Source organism: Kogia breviceps, chromosome 3 (assembly GCF_026419965.1).
Source record: "Kogia breviceps isolate mKogBre1 chromosome 3, mKogBre1 haplotype 1, whole genome shotgun sequence".
In the NCBI taxonomy this organism is placed as follows: domain Eukaryota; kingdom Metazoa; phylum Chordata; class Mammalia; order Artiodactyla; family Physeteridae; genus Kogia; species Kogia breviceps.
This window is the reverse complement of record NC_081312.1, coordinates 94230999-94247805: the sequence shown is the minus strand read 5'-3', so window position 1 is coordinate 94247805 and position 16807 is coordinate 94230999. Positions and strand designations below refer to the sequence as shown.

Sequence of the window (16807 nt, the reverse complement as noted above, 5' to 3'; positions counted from 1 at the left end):
CCACCCCTGGTTGTGTCCTTCATATGTCTGAACCCTACAGAAACACATTCCCTGCTGGCTGTGCCTGCCATGTGTCTGTTATCACTCTTCTTCCCTGTGTTTGCATTTGTGAGTCTTGACACCCTCAGCAACTCCAGGTCTCTTCTCAGTGACAAATCCAAATGAAAAGACTTCACCATCTGTACTTCTCCTCCAAACTCCCATCTCACCCATCTGTACATTTTTCCGAAGCAAATCAGTACATTCATTGGCTGCTCCAATGAACTTCTTGTATCCATTTATATAAAAAAAAAGAAAGCTCATATCAGGCCTACGCACCCTCTGCCCCAATAGTTTGGGGGCTTTTAAAAAAAATTCAACATGGTCCCAGATGTCAAGAGCAAAACCAATCAGTGAAAATTCTAGATCAGCCAGCTCTGGCTGCAAAGACATTGCATTAGCAGACACTGTCCAGGAATGGAATGGGATGTTGACAATACAGTCATGAATCAGATGGCCTTTGAAGAAAGGGTTTCCAAGGCCCTCCCAACTCAGAACTGTGTGGTCATGGGTTTCCTTTGTTTAGTGTGATCCTGCTATAGGGCCACAGCTCAAACCAGGCCACCTCTTGCTCTTTCCTTAGAGGGAGGCCTTGCTTGATAGGGGAAAGACTCTTTTACAATCCTGTTCCTCAAAATGGCATCTGGAAATCCTTGAAAGTTCTGGGGGAGCAGGGGTGAGCTGGAGTGGGTTAAAGTCCATGAGTTCTAAAAGGAGTTTTTAAATTTTTGTTTCATTCGGACAACTTAAAAAACAAAAGAATCAAAATCAGGGACTTCCCTGGTAGTCCAGCAGTTAAGACTCTATGCTCCCAATGCAGGGGGGCCTGGGTTTGATCCCTGGTCAGGGAACTAGACCCCACATGCCTCTACTAAAGATCCCACACACTGCAACAAAGATCCTGCATGCAGCAAAGAGGATCACACATGCCACAACTAAGACCCGGTGCAACCAAATAAATAAATAAATATATTTTTTTAAAAATCAAAATCAGCCTCAGTACCTTCTGAGTCACATAGGGATGACTAACTTATAGCCACGTGGTGCCATCTGTCTTCAGGGTCCGAGTTTCTCTTTGCGTTTACAGTATTGTTCATGCTGATTGATCAAGTGAAAGAAAAGAATTTAACTTAATGAGTTTCTCTAACTAGGCCTGGGCATCCCCTAGAGGTCTGCAGGCATAGCTTGGGCATCCATGAGTTCTTCATTTTGAGAAATGTTGCTACAACATATGAAAGTATAGGCTTGCAGAGAATGAATGACTGTCACCCTGCCCTTGACGGTGACTCATTTTGGGGGGCTCAAAGGTTGAGGGGTGAACCTGTGTCTGGGGGACACATAGGCCTTCTACAGAAAGAGGTGGGATCCCATATGTCCTGCCTTCCCTTTGAAAACTGGCCAGAAAAAGCTACCATAAGTAATCAAAGAATTGACCAACCCATCCTGGCAATTCTGATAATAAATCTCAAAGCACAAGAGGCCATCGTTGGACACACCAGGCACTGCTCCTCCCAAGGAAGGGAAGAGTGGAGAAAACTTGCAAAACCTCCTTGTGAAGAAAAGTCACCTGTACCTGCTCATACTCTCCCAATCCAGCAGCACCTGTTGGAGTGCAGAGGCCCAGGCGTCAGTTGTGTGGTCCCAGGATCCCAGGAGCTTATTTCTTGTCTGAACTTAAGGCACATGACACTCAGAATTCCTCCTAGTGTCAGAAGAAGGAGTGGTCAGCCAGAGCAAGCTCTCTTTCACACCTTACCTCCAGCACTGGTATATTCTCATTATATTGGTAAAGGGGTATATTCATATATTCCTCAGTGACACTACTAACCTGTCCTTTCCCTACCTTGTCCTTTCTATGCTGAGCTGGGGCAGGTCTCTACAGAGGAGAGGTCTGGCCACTCACCCAGGAAGCTGGAGCTTGGGCAGCCAGGGTCCCCCAGGCTGTGGTACAGAGCTCCTCTTGCTGACTCTAAGGCCTTTCTGGACCAGCTCCTGGGACAAGGGAGTCTGGGGTTTGGCTCCGCCTTAAGGAGGAGCTGGGTGGGAGACAGAGCTCGGCACAGAGCGAGTGCGGAGGCTAGCAAGGAAGCCGCAATTAGCCTACTTTATGGAGGGAGACAGCACTCTTCCAGCCTCTGTCACTTGTGAAGGAAGAGCTTGTGGGCTGGTCCCTGGTGGGTAATTGGGGTCCTTCCACCTGTCAGAGCAGCAGCTTCCCTGCTGAGAGGGTCACACTTCCTCAGTGATAGGATGGGGCTACCCCTGCTCTGTGATTCAGAAACAGTTACAACTTGATTTTAGAAACAGGTTGTTGAGTTTGGGTTTGGGGAGACCAGGGAGATGAGTATTTTGGGGTTTATTTTCTTTTCAGCTTTCATAGGCAGCAGAAGGTATAGAATATGAAACAAGCCATGAGTCAAGAGGTTTAGTCTCAGCTTGCCCAATACCTGGTGATTTCCTTGTATCAATACTTCACTTCTCTGGGCCTTAGTTTCCTCAACTGTAAAAACAGAGAGTTGCACAAGGTCTCTAAGAATCCTTCCAGTTCCAAAATTTCACATTCCGAGCATCATAAGAGGGAAGAAGCTCTGCACATTTCTATATTGTATGTTTCTTAGAAGTGAAGCTATTCATTATTTAAATGAAGCAATACTTCCAAATGGACTGAGAAATGACACCCCAATGATTCTCTTCAAGATCTTTGAGCATAGAAAGTAAAAACAAAAACAAAAACAGACAAACAAAAAAATCTAAGAATAAACCTAACCAAGGAGTCCAAAGACTTATATGCTGAAAACTATAAAACACTGATAAAGAAAATTCAAGACAACTAACACAATACTGTAAATCAACTATACTCCAATAAAAATTTTAAAAAGAGAGAGGGTCTTTCCTGGTGGCATGGTGGTTGAGAATCCACCTGCCAATTCAGGGGACATGGGTTCCATCCCTGGTCCAGGAAGATCCCACATGCCACAGAGCAACCAAGCCCGTGTGCCACAACTACTGAGCCTGTGCTCTACAGCCCGTGAGCCACAACTAGCCTGTGTGCCGCAACTACTGAAGGCCACGTGCCTACAGCCCATGCTCCACAACAAGAGAAGCCACCGCAATGAGAAGCCCACGCACCGCAACGAAGAGTAGTCCCCACTCGCCACAACTAGAGAAAGCCCGTGCACAGCAACGAAAACCCAACGCAGCCAAAAATAAATAAATAAAATAAATAAATTTATTTTAAAAAAAGAGGGCTTCCTTGGTGGTGCAGTGGTTGAGAGTCGGCCTGCCGATGCAGGGGACGCAGGTTCGTGCCCCAGTCAGGGAAGATCCCACATGCTGCGGAGCAGCTGGGCCCGTGAGCCATGGCCACTGAGCCTGCGCGTCCGGAGCCTGTGCTCTGCAATGGGAGAGGCCCACGTACCGAAAAAAAAAAAAGAAAACCAAGAAATTTTAAAAAAAATAATTAATTTTTAAAAAAGAAAGAAAATTGAAGACAATTCAAAGAAATGGAAAGATATTCCATGCTCTTGGATTGGAAGAATTAATATTGTTTAAATGGCCATACTACCAAAAGCAATCTACAGATTTAATGCAATCCCTATCAAAATACCCGTAACATTTTTCACAGAACTAGAATAAATAATCCTGAAATTTATATAGAACCACAAAGGCCCAGAATTGCCAAAGAAATCCTGAGGAAAAAGAACAAGGCTGGAGGCCTACCCCTTCCAGACATCAGACTATACTACAAAGCTACAGTAATCAAAACAGTGTGGTACTGGCACAAAAACAGACATATAGTTCAATGGAATAAAATAGAGAACCCAGAAATAAACCCACATACCTACAGTCAATTAATCTATGACAAAGGAGAGAAGAATATACAATGGAGAAAAGACAGTGTCTTCAACAAGTGGTGTTGAGAAAACTGGACAGCTACGTGTAAATCAATGAAATTAGAACACTCCCTTAAGCTATATACAAAAATAAACTCAAAATGGTTTGAAGACCTAAATATAAGACATGACACCATAAAACTCCTAGCAGAGAACATAGGCAAAACATTCTCTGACATAAATTGTTGCAATATTTTCTTAGATCAGTCTCCCAAGGCAAAAGAAATAAAAGCAAAAATGAACAAGTGGGACATAATTAAACTTAAAAGCTTTTGCACAGCAACGGAAACCTTCAACAAAATGAAAAGACAACCTACAGAATAGGAGAAAATATTTGCAAATGATGAGGCCAACTAGGGGTTAATGGACCTAGAGAATATTATGCTTAGTGAAATAAGTCAGACAGACAAAGACAAATACTATATGATACCACTCATATGTGGAATCTAAAAAATAATACAGGGCTTCCCTGGTGGCACAGTGGTTAAGAATACACCTGCCAATGCAGGGGACATGGGTTCAAGCCCTGGTCCGGGAAGATCCCACATGCTGCGGAGCAACTAAGCCCGTGCGCCACAACTACTGAGCCAGAGCTCTAGAGCCCACAAGCCACAGCTACTGAAGCCTGCACACCTAGAGCCCGTGCTGCGCAACAAGAGAAGCCACCACAATGAGAAGCCTGCACAACACCACAAGGAAGAGTAGCCCCCACTCTCTGCAACTATAGAATTCCCGCGCACAGCAACGAAGACCCAACGCAGCCAAAAATAAAAATAAATAAATAAAATTTTAAAAAATTAAAAATAACACGAATGTATATACAAAACAGAAACAGACTCACAGACGTAGAAAAAAATTTATGGTTACCAAAGGGGAGAGGAGGGCGGGAGGGACAAATAAGGGGTTTGGGTTTAACAGATACAAATTGCTATACATAAAATAGATAAGCAACAAGGACTTACTGTATACCACAGGGAATTATATTCAATATCTTGTAATAACCTATAATGGAATATAATCTGCAAAACAAACAAAACTGAATCACTATGCTGTACACTTGAAACTAACACAATACTGTAAATCAACTATACTTCAATTAAAAAAAAATTTTTGACTGTAGATCTAAATTGGTGATTTCAGAAGGGAAAAGCTTTAAGCCAGAAAATGCAAGGTAAAAACCACAAAGACCAGTGAACTGCACAATGTGGGCCCAGGTAGTCAGCCAGTCACCAGCTTAGCAGGGGCCCACTGCTATTCAATGTTAGGACTGATCTTTTACTGAGACATACATTTCAAGCTGAAACGTGTCCAACTCCAGTAATGTATCTCTGTAGAGATAACAGGGTAATATGCAAAGTCATGAATAAGTCATTACCGATTTGAGTTAAATATCATGGGAAACTATCAGAATTATTTAAAAATATATTAATAAAGCCATTCCCCCAACAAATGGGACATTTTATGGAATTCTCAAAACCTTCCTCCACATTGTTTGAATCTTTAATACATATCTTTACACAGTATATTCCATGCACCTTGGTGTTGTGAACTCACCGTTTTATTTTTTATTTTTTTAGGCATTTTATTTTAAATATAGCAGTGTGTAAATGTCAAACCCAAATTCCCAGTCTATCCCTCCCTCCCACCCTTCCCCACTGGTAACTGTAAGTTCGTTCTCTAAGTCTATGAACTCACCTTTTAAAAAATAGCTTTATTGAAATATAATTCACGTAACATACAATTCACCTACTTAAAGTGTAGAATTCAGTGGCTTTGGGTATATTCACAGTTTTGTGCAACCATAACCACAGTCAATTTTACAACATTTTCATCACCTCAAAAAGAAACCTGGTACCCTTTAGCTATCACCTCCCAACCCCACCTCACCTTATTAGCAATATAAAAGTGGCTCGCCCCTCCCCCACCAAATATTATAAACAATAATTCCTCAATATTGGAATTGCCCTATGATTGTAGATTCAAAGCAAACAAATCCTGATGACACCCATGACTAAGACTCATTATGCTGAACCAGGTTGGGCCTTAAGCATCCTCTGCATTGAAGACAAGCCTCATCAGCCTCTGCATGGGCGGAAGGGGGGCAGATTCAGCTAAGTGTAAGGAAGAGTGGGTACTAAAGTCTCCAACTAGTATTGTAGAACCATCTATTTCTCTCTTTGACTCTATCAGGTTTTGCTTCATGGCTTTTGATGGTCTGCTATTAAGTGCATAAATGTTTATAACTGTCATATCTTCTTGCTGTATTGAACCTTTTATCAATATACAATGTCCTTCTTTGTCTCTTGTAACATTTTTAGATTTAAAATCTATTTTGTCTGATATTAGTATAGCCACTCCTGCTCTGTTTTGGTTTCTATTTGCATGAAGTATCTTTTTCCATCCTTTCACTCTCAATGTATTTGTGTCTTTGGAACTGACGTGAGTCTTTTGTAAACAGCATATAGTTGGATAATGTGTTTTTATCCATTCTGCCAATCTCTGTCTTTTGATTGGAGAGTTTAATCTATTTACATTTAAAGTAGTTACTGATAAGGAGGGACTTACTTCTGTCCTTTTGCTATTTGTTTTCTATATGCCTTATAGCTTTTTGTCCCTCATTTCCTGCATTTCTTTCTTCTTTTGTTTAGTTGATATTTTGTAGTGAAATGTTAAAATTCTTTCTCATTTCCTTTTGTGTATAACTATTTTCTTTGTGGTTACCCTGGGGATTACATTTGACATCTTAAAGTTATAATACTCTAATTTGAATTTATACTAGTTTAACCTCAATAACATACAAAAACTCTGCTCCTTTACAGCTCTGACCCCACCCCTTTCAGTTGTTGATGTCACAAAATGACATCTTTATGCACTGTGTCCCTCAAAACATAAACAAATAATTCTTTTAAATGTACTAGTCCTTAAATCATGTAGAAAACAAAAAGCGGAGTTACAAATTATTGTTACATTAATATTAGCTTTTATAATTGCCCATATATTTACGGCTATTGAGATCTTTACTTCTTCATACAGCTTCAAGTTACTGCCTAGTGTATTTTTTTTTTTTTTGGCTGCCTTGAGTCTTTGTTGCTGTGTGTAGGCTTTCTTTAGTTGCAGTGAGCGGGGGCTACTCTTCATTGCAGTGCGCGGGCTTCTCATTGCGGTGGCTTCTTTTGTTGCGGAGCACGGGCTCTAGGCACATGGGCTTCAGTGATTGTGGCTCACGGGCTCTAGAGCACAGGCTCAGTAGTTGTGGCGCACGGGCTTAGTTGCTCCGCAGCATGTGGGATTTTCCCAGTCCAGGGCTCGAACCTGTGTCCCCTGCATTGGCAGGTGTATTCTTAACCACTGTGTCACCAGGGAAGCCCTGCCTAGTGTCTTTTAATTTCACCCTGCAGGACTCCCTTGAGCATTTCTTCCAGGGTGGGTCTAGTGTTAACAAACTCCCTTAGCTTTTGTTTTTCTGGGAACGTCTTAATTTCTACCTCACTTCTGAAGAACAGTTTAGCCAGATATAGGATTCTTGGATGATGATTTTTTTGTTGAAAACTGGACATTTGAATCTAATAATGTGTTAACTTTGGAAATCATGTTCTCCCCTTTCCCAGAGATTGCTGGATTTTGTTGTTGTTGTTGCTTTATTGTCATAGGCTGTCTCTGTGCCAAGCCTGAGGTATAAACCTAAGGTCTTCTCAGGTCCTTTCTGAGCTTGCACTTTTCCCTGGGCATGTATAGTCACTTTCTAATTTTCCCCATATGTGAAGGTGATTTTGAATGTCCTTGTTTTGATACCTGGCTCCCAAAAAGGAAAAAAGAGAAATATGAAGAGGGGAAGGTGCCAGTTCTCTAAATCCCCTAGAAGTCACATCAGCTGGAAGATGAGGGACTTACAGCAATGGTGGGAGGTATGACAATGATCACCTGCACTTCTGTGACCAGAAGGAACAATCAGTGATCAGAGCATACATCCCCGATATTTGGAAGAAAGGGTCCTTTTTGCCCACCTTGGTTCCTGCAAGCTGTGCGTAAGATGCTACAGGGACACGTGCACAGCTGCCTGCCATGTGGCTGGGGATAGGGAATGGGTAGCTACTACTGTGCTAAGGGCTGAAACTGAGCAAAATTAACCTTCCAAGTCTTCCCCTGCAAGTGACAAGCCTTATTCAATAAACTCCAGAGTTCCAAAATAGTTATGTAAGACAAATTCTGCCAGTGCAATTGTTATTCTAGGTGGGGAAACAGATTTCCTGTTGCTTCTTACTCCACCACCTTCCCAGAATCCTCCTTGGCACATTCACCCTTGGGTCCCCAGTCTGTTCACCCCATGCCCTAGCACATCTATATATGCAGGAGTTCCAGTTTTCCTGTTCCACCCCCTACCTGGGTGTTCAGACTATGGAAGAGGTCATGAATTCCTCAGCAAGGGGCATCAGCCACATGTCAAGATTTATTGGTCCCAGAGAACCAAGGACCCACCTCTTTAAATCTCTCAACTCCTCCTCCTCATCTTCGTGCAGTCATATATCCGGTTACATTTTTGCCTAATTTTCTACCAATGTGATCAAATTCCTGAGAAAAAGAGAGGGATCTTCATGCTGTGTGTGTGTGTGTGTGTGTGTGTGTACACATGTGTGGATATACCAGCACCTTCTTTTCTAAATCCCAAAACCATACCAAGTTTTGGGTTTGGTTTTTTTTCATTTTTTTAAAGTTAAATTCTGTCAACAAATTTCCCCCAAGCTCTCTGAGTTAACTACGGACAGTAGAGTTGTTTGAAAGATTCTTGGCAAAACTTAACATCTGCAAGAACTTGAACAAGGAAAACCAGTCCATGAGCGTGCATGCTTGATACCTCTGAGCCTGGAGCAGGTCCTAAGACCATGACTGGTAGAGAGAAGTGGTGACATGTCGGCTCCCATCTCTCCCCTCACTGCCTCTCACCCTCTGAGTGATGTTGGTCTCACTTGTGGACTAATAAACACTGGGTTGATGGGAGGGGAGACTGCAGGCTTCTTTACCCTGAAGAGAACTGCAGCTTGACTGGGCTGCTGAACTGGGCCTTTGTGAGGAAAGAGTTCCCCAGGCTCTCCTCCCCCACCTTGTAAATGCCCAGGGAGAAAAGGCCCACAGGGGAGTGAGTAACCCTCACAGTCTTGGCTGGCCAATTCCTTGCTTGCCTGTGAGTTCCCAGAGGAAATGCAAACAAATCAGACTACACTTGGCTGCTGGCCAATGAATCTTTTAACTTCTTCAATAAAAAGTCTTTAAAACTTTGATTCTGACCCAAATCTTCTGCTCTAGCATAAAAACTGCTGGGCCTCAAGTCTCGCTGTTGAGGGGAACAGTGTGTCTGTGGCATTTGAATAAGGATGTTTATCTCAGAAATGGTTCCTTGAGCTCCACCAGGTTCTATAATAAGCTCACTGCATCTCACTTCAGCCTTCAAACCTTCCTGAATATCTGGTGTGTGCTTACCTACACCCCTTATAGCAGTTGTTGGGTGAATTTACTTGTGAATGCTCTTAACTCCATCTTCTTTCTTTGTAAGCCCCCAATTATGCTTTGTAAAAAGGCCCAGAGGTTGCTGAGTTTCCAATGAACCAGGACAAGAGAGAACAAACACTCAAGCAGGAGGCACTTAAAAGGTGTTGGTCACTGGTATTCACTATCCAAAGTGGTCCTGGAGCTACCACATTACAAAAAATAAAATAAACTTAAAGAACTGTTGAGAAATAAGGTATAGTTTTGTTTTATTTTAGACTAAATGGTAAATTAGATTTTTTTTTCATTCCCCCTTTGTTGCTGCTTACTTCCAAAGCAGATTATATGGCAGATACCTGCTCTGTAAAGCCACATCTCCTGCCCTTATAAACAGAAGTCTCAGGAGGAGGAAGAACCAAGTTTTCCAGACCTAGGCATCTCTCCTAGTCTCAAATCAATACCCTTACCACCTTTACTTCCACTTCTTCCTAGAAATAATATTATTGAGTTCACTTTGAGCCTTTGAAAGGAAGTCTGGAGGAAATCAGTTGCCAGCAAACCATTAAGCAGTAGTTTTTTAATCTACCCTGTCACCAATTTACCTATACAACATGGACATTCAAACAGCAGCTGAACCCTCCGATGTGTCTCCTGGGTATTGAACTTGAACCTCCTCAACCTGAAATCTGCCAGCTCCAAACCTGTAGCATACCTGGGAACCAAAGCCATCAAGAAGGTTCCCCAGAAAATCTCAAATAGCTGGAAAAGTAACTGGGAGCAGGAGAGGATTCCAAACTCAGAGAAGAGAGAATCACAGATCAGACCCCACGCATATTTTTTCAGAAAACTGGCATGAGCAATAATTGTTAACCCATTTCTTTATTTGCTCCCTTAATTAACACCTTCACAGAGTCAACCCCAAACTGTTCATTTCCACCTAAATGACTTTTAGTGACAATAGATGGGAACCAACTCCATTTCAGAATTAATTTCCTTTAATGGCACACTTCCAGAGTCACAGGGCACTGAGTGTTATAAAGCAACATTTTGTGTTACTGTTAAAGTGCCAGTTTAAATTTATATGTACATAAGTGTGCTGAATCTAGTCTGTTAGGTCACCACCAAATCATTTCTAAAGATGAACACCATTAACCAGAGAGGGGGAGAAAGAGGTTCTAAAGATGTCTGCTCCTTGCATTCCGTATTTAGGCATCCTTTCTCTCTTTTAGCCTGGTGGCTATACACACATCATTTCCCCCCACCCCACTTCCACCACACACACACACACACACACACACACACACACACACACACACACACACACACACACATTACTTTAATCACCCATTAAACAATTTCATTCTATCATAATGTTTGTGGATGAAATGTGATACTTGACCTCATTTTGTTCTGTTTTCATTATCTTGTTACCACTATATTCATATATTTACATGGAAACTTCTAAAATTGGCCAGAACTCTGTTGGAGCAGACAAATTACGAAGCAGATGAAATAACATATTCGTAGATATTTATAATGTTGTAACTTTCTAAAGCACTATGAGGTCAACTCCTCATATGAAGATAATATTGCTAGTGCTGGTATTTATGGCAAGTCATAAATGACTATGTTGGATGCCTATTTTGGGTAATAGCTTTTCGGGTTTTGGAAGAATCCCTCACTGTAGGTCACTTTATTTGACATTACTCCTTTCTCTGGGGAATTTCTGGATGACTGTTTAAGGGCAGGCTGATCCTGGAGGGAGGCAGCCAAGGCTTCATATAAAAGGGTGTGGTCATTGTCACCTGCCCAGGTAAACAGTGGTTTCTGTTGTTCTCAGGTTGTAGCAAGTCCTATCTCAGGCTGTCTTGAGGCAGTTGAGGATTCACAAAGTTGCGCGTTTGCTTCTGCTTCCCCTTCTGCTTCCTCTTTCTATCCTTGTTCCCTACAAGAACTAGAACCTGATTGCTTCGGAGCTCAAACACAATTGCCTGCCCTGTCATTTCTCCATCTGACCATCCCTGCCCTCTCCTGAGCCATTAACCCGAATTCCTCCTCCATGCTACAATTTTACCCCTAGAGAACAGGACTTAGCTATTCTGTTTATCAGCAGACCTTGCTTGGAAGCCCACTTCAGAAAAACAAATAACAGAAAATTTCCTGCTGTTTTCAATCTATGGTCTCTCTGAGCCCATCTTGTTCCACTTCTGGCTTCCCAAATTCTGGTCCGTTTGAGAAAATGGTAGTCTCTCAGCAGAAGGGACCAACTTAATGTAAGCACCACACACTCGGTGAAGTTTTAGGAGTTCCTAGGGAAAAGCCTAAAATTCTAACATTGGGACTCTTTCTTTTGAGTAAAGCATCATATTGCCATACATTTCTGTGCAAAGTTTAAATATTCCTGAGAAGCATACACAGTAATCCATTATCATGCCTAACAACTTGGCACAGCTGTAGGTCACATAGCTAGCTGGCTGTTTTCTTGGAAAACAATGTAATGGAATATTGATGGGGCAAGTTTTGATAGAGGACAAGGTATATAAAATACAGAAAACCCAGGAAGGGATAGCGCATTAACCCTAAGTAGATTACCATAATGGAATGAAGTGGGCAACATTAAGCACCTAAAGATTATGACAAAAAGAAAATAGAGAAGAGCTCTGAATCAATCAAGGTTCAGTCAAGAAAATAGAAAGCACTCCAGACATTTCAAATGAGAGAATTTGGTACAGGGAATTGATTATCAAGTTGATGAAGGTTGAGAAGCCTAACAGGGTACATTAATGCACCCCATAGATTGGCAATGACATGAACCCCAACTGCCACCAATCCCTAGGGCTGAAGGGACCATGAAAAGAGGCAATGTTATTAACTCTCAAGAGCTAGGGTATCCATTTTTGAATAAAAATTTGAAGTAGATTTTAGGCATGTTCTCACTTCCATTTCCATGTAACCCCCTTTTTCAGGATTCCCAGCCTGGGGGTGAAGATCTCTTTATAGATTACATAAAAGATTAAAGTAAGCCACTGTACCCCCATGGAACTCAGTCTAGATCCCATTTGGCATTAAAGAAATGTTGAGTCCTTTCAGGTCTTTGAATAAACGTAAAGGAGAGAAATGAATTTGATCAACCCTTGCCCCAGCTGCCTCTCTCCCCCAGTCCATCAGAGGTAGGGCGACCATATATCCTTGGTTTGCCAAGGACAACCTCAATATATGCTTGTCCTGGTATCACATCTTTTCAGCATATGTCCTGGAATTTTCACCTTTTAATAAAGTATTATTAAGAGGTAAAACTATAAAACTCTTAGAAGGAATTATAGGGGAAAAACCTGCATGACCTTAGATTAGTCAATGATTTCTTAAATATGTCACCAAATGCACAAGCAATTGAACAAAAAAATAGATAAACTGGATTCATCAAAATTAAAAGCTTTTGTGCTTTCAAAAGACACTATTAAGAAAGTGAAAAGACAACCCACAGAATGTGGACAGTATTTGCAAATCCTCTGATAAGGGTCAGGCATCCATAATATATAAAGGACTCATAACTAAACAATAAAACAACAAATAACCTAGTTTCAAAATTGGCCAAAGGTTAACAGACATTTCTCCAGAAAAGACGTGATGTTAAGCACATGAAAAGATGCTCAACATCATTAGAATTAGGGAAATGCAAATCAAAACCACAACGACATATCACTTTACCCACTTCACACACTAGATATAACAAAAATAACAGACAATAACAAGTGCTGATGAGGATGTGGAGAAATCTGAAGCCTCATGCATTGCTGGTGGGGATGTAAAATGGTGCAGCCACTGTGGGAAACCATGTGGCAGTTCCTCAAAAAGTTCAATATAGAGTTACCATATGACCCAGCAATTATACTCCTAGGTGTATACCTAGGAGAACTGCAAACATATATTCATGTAAAAATTTATACACAAATGTTCACAGTAGCATTATTCATAATAGCCAAAATGTAGAAACAATCCAAATGTCCATCAACTGGAGTGGATAAACTAAATGTGGTATATCCATACAATGGAATATTAACAATAAGTATTGTTAAATGCTACAACATGGATGAACCTTATGCTAAGTGAAAGTAGACAGACACAAAAGACCACATATGGTATGATTCCATTTTTATTAAATGTCCAGAATAGGCAAATCCATAGGTACGAAATAACATTAGTGGTTGTCAAAGGCTGGGGAGACGGCAAAATTGGTACTAACTGATAATTGGCATGGGGTTTCTTTTGGGGTTGATGCAAACTAGATAGTGGTGATGATTGTTCAACATAGTTAATATACTAAAAAACACTGAATTGTACACTTTAAAATGATGGATATTATGTTATATGAATTACATCTCAACAAAAAATGCTAAAATTTAACAAACATATATAGTCTTCAGAGAATATTATCAACAATTTCAAACTTATTAACTATAAAATGCAACTCTGAAGAAGATTAGAGGCAACTTTGAGAAAAAAATTAATAACATATCTTTCAATGCATTCTTCAGAAAAACACCAGTGACATGTCTTGGGACAGAAATGGCTAGGAAATGTGAATATGTTCCAAGAAAAATAATTCTGCTTATGTTATTTCTTTTTAATGATCAGATAATCAGTGTAAAGACATAAACTTTTACTTTGATATACATAGATTTGTGTTGTTTTTCTCCCCCAAATTTGCTGAAAATAGTTTTTTATTTTATTAATCCACCAATATAACAAAAGCAATTTGTTCATCAATGAATATTTCAAAAATTATATAATTCAAATTATATTTAAGTCATCATTCACTTTTAAGTGTCTTAGTTTCCACCACAGATTATATGATCACCCTACTTAGAAAGAAATAATCCAGAGTAACAGGTAATAGCTCCTCTGTACCCTGAGGAACCAGGACATTGCACCCTTACAGAGGAGAAGGTCCCCTCTGAACACACTGTGGGGCTCCTGCAGTTACCTGTGTCCCTACCACCACTGCTCTCTGCCATTGGATAGTTCCCCCAAACCGAGAACTCCCTAAGGGCAAAGACCCGGTCTCATTCCCCAGGAACTAGCACATAACTGACTTATAAAAGGTGCTTGAATGATGAAAGGGAAGAAATAAAGGGAGGAGGAAGAGAAGGAGGGAGGATTACCCCCACTTGCTCTATTCCTGCAGCTCCAATCCTCCAGAGGTCGTGTCCCGCTCTGTTCTCTAGTATGAGGTCTGGGAAGAAGCATGAGAAGCCTGGTATGACAACTGGCACTTGCTCCCTCTCCTCTCTGGGCTTCTGGACTGGCAACAGCACCTCCCCGGACCCACAGTAAAGCCTCATATCTAGCCTCAGACAGACTGCCCTGCCCCAGAGAGAGATATGCATCCCCTGACCTCTGGTCCTGAGGCCCTGGGTGGTCTGATGATGCTATACTATGCCCTGTTGAGAGCAGTCAGGGCACAATGGCCAAGAAACTTAATATTAAGAGGATCTCAAGCTGATGTGGCTGAAATAATTCTTTATTTCATTAAATAATTATATATGTACCTGTGTGTGTGTGTATCTGTGGATGTATGCTGGATTAATCTGCTTATCACTCATTTTTGGTGGTGATTATTCTCCTAATAAAAAACAAAACCAAAAAAAAAATACCAGTGAATAATCAATTACCAATGATTAATTTGTTAAACATAGTTTTCCTCTGGCTTCACAATTACCTGTTTCAATTAAATAAAATAATCACAGCATTATATAATTTCCTGCCAAATTAATCTAAAGTAAAAAGAAATTACTGTAATTTCTCAATTTTCTTTAGACTAGCTGGACTTTTATCATTCAGAATGGCTCCAAATCTGGAAGTAACCAAGAAAAGAAAAAGCTAAATGTGTCTCTCTCCAGTAGAAAAAGAAAATCCCTCCCAGTGACAGGCTTGTCAATCTGCTCACGGAAGTTATGGCACCTTCTATTGGCAGAACACCCAAAGGGCCAGCTGCTCCTCACCAAAGCCAAGAGGTGTGAAAGAAAAAAAAAGGAAATAAGAAAACAGGCAGATGGTATTCAAGGACAATCATAAAATCCCAATCTAAGTCCTAACTCTACTGCTAGATATCTGTGTGACCTTAGGCAAGTCACGTTACCTCTCTGAGCCTCAGTTTCCTCATCAATAAAACAGGAAAATAATATCTGTCTTCAGGGCTTTAGGGAGATTAAGCCCATGATAGTGTTTGGAACAAACCTCTGATCCAGTGGCACTCAGTAAATGTTTTCTGGTTGTTTTGATGACAAATTACTTTTCGTTGGAGCCCTTTTCGATTTAATTAGGGGTAGAAAGTCTTATAGATAGTAGATAAATTATATAGAGGAGCTTGCAGAATACAAGTTGGGAACCCCCTAATGTAAGGGAAGTTGACATTTTAATTTTATTTTATTTTAGCTGTGTCACGCAGCATGCAGGATCTTAGTTTCCTGACCAGGGACTGAACCCATGCCCCCTGCAGTGGAAGCGTGGCGTCTTAGGCACTGGACCACCAAGGAAGTCCCGGAGGCTGATATTTTAAACCAACTTTGTACTCTTTAAAACAGAGAGGACAAATAAGTTTCATTCTGAGTGGCAACTCAGACTAACTAGCAGTGGATGCCCGAAGTGCTATGGCAGAAAGGATTCTGAAGCTGAGTCCTGAATCCAGGGGCAGGAGGGATGTCCACCCCAACCTCAGAAGAGGAAGTGATGGCACATGCCATTCCTTATCTTCTATGCACAAAGGACAAACCTGCAATGACTTTGGTAGCCAACTTCACAAGAGAAACTCAGACAAGTAATAGTACTTCTTAAACCAAGAAATATTTTAGTTGAGAAACAATTTACTTTAAAAAAAACAACTAACAGAAATGCCAATACTGGTAAGACCTATGACACTACAGGGACAACTCTTCATGAATATCCTACTTTTCTGACTTCTGCCCTTGAAAGAGGTTGGGAAGGTATACTCTGTTGGACAGCCCAGGAGCTGACAACACTTTCAACATTTATAAGTTTCATGTCCTGGGAAGGAAAGTTTGAGAAACAACAACCCTCTCCCCTGCTCCCTCACTCCCCAAAATACCTACTATTCAAAGACAAATCAGTAGTTCAAAGTCCACAGTATTCCCCCACAAAGAACACTCCCAAATACCACTGCCGATACTGGACTTTTTAGCCTGGAGTGGAGTTATTCCAGCAAAAGCCTCTGCTTGTGCCCTTCTGGCCTGCCTGGCAATGTCTGTTGTCTGTTGATGCAAGTCTTCAGAGGCTTCACTCTGATGGGAAGATTTAAGAAGTCCTCTTCTACTCTACTCTGTTTTTTTTTAAAAATTTTTATTTATTTTTTTTTTGCGGTACACGGGCCTCTCACT

At 41.0% G+C, this 16807-nt stretch overlaps 1 protein-coding gene across 5 annotated transcripts in view; it reads right to left on the bottom strand.

The window, feature by feature from the left end:
• Window positions 1-996: 996 nt before the first annotated feature.
• Window positions 997-16807, bottom strand: part of AP4E1 (adaptor related protein complex 4 subunit epsilon 1) — a 94455-nt gene continuing 78644 nt past the window's right edge. For 2 of the 5 annotated variants that reach the window (XM_067029243.1, XM_067029246.1), the window contains 2 exons: window positions 1613-1741; window positions 997-1137 (listed from right to left, as the gene is read on the bottom strand). In XM_067029243.1, coding sequence (XP_066885344.1) covers window positions 1617-1741 — 125 coding nt within the window. In that variant the 3' untranslated portion in view covers window positions 997-1137; window positions 1613-1616. Of the gene's footprint in view, window positions 1138-1612; window positions 1742-4770; window positions 4952-16807 lie in introns of those variants that run through there. The other 3 variants (XM_067029244.1, XM_067029247.1, XM_059057886.2) reach the window with 2 other exon arrangements.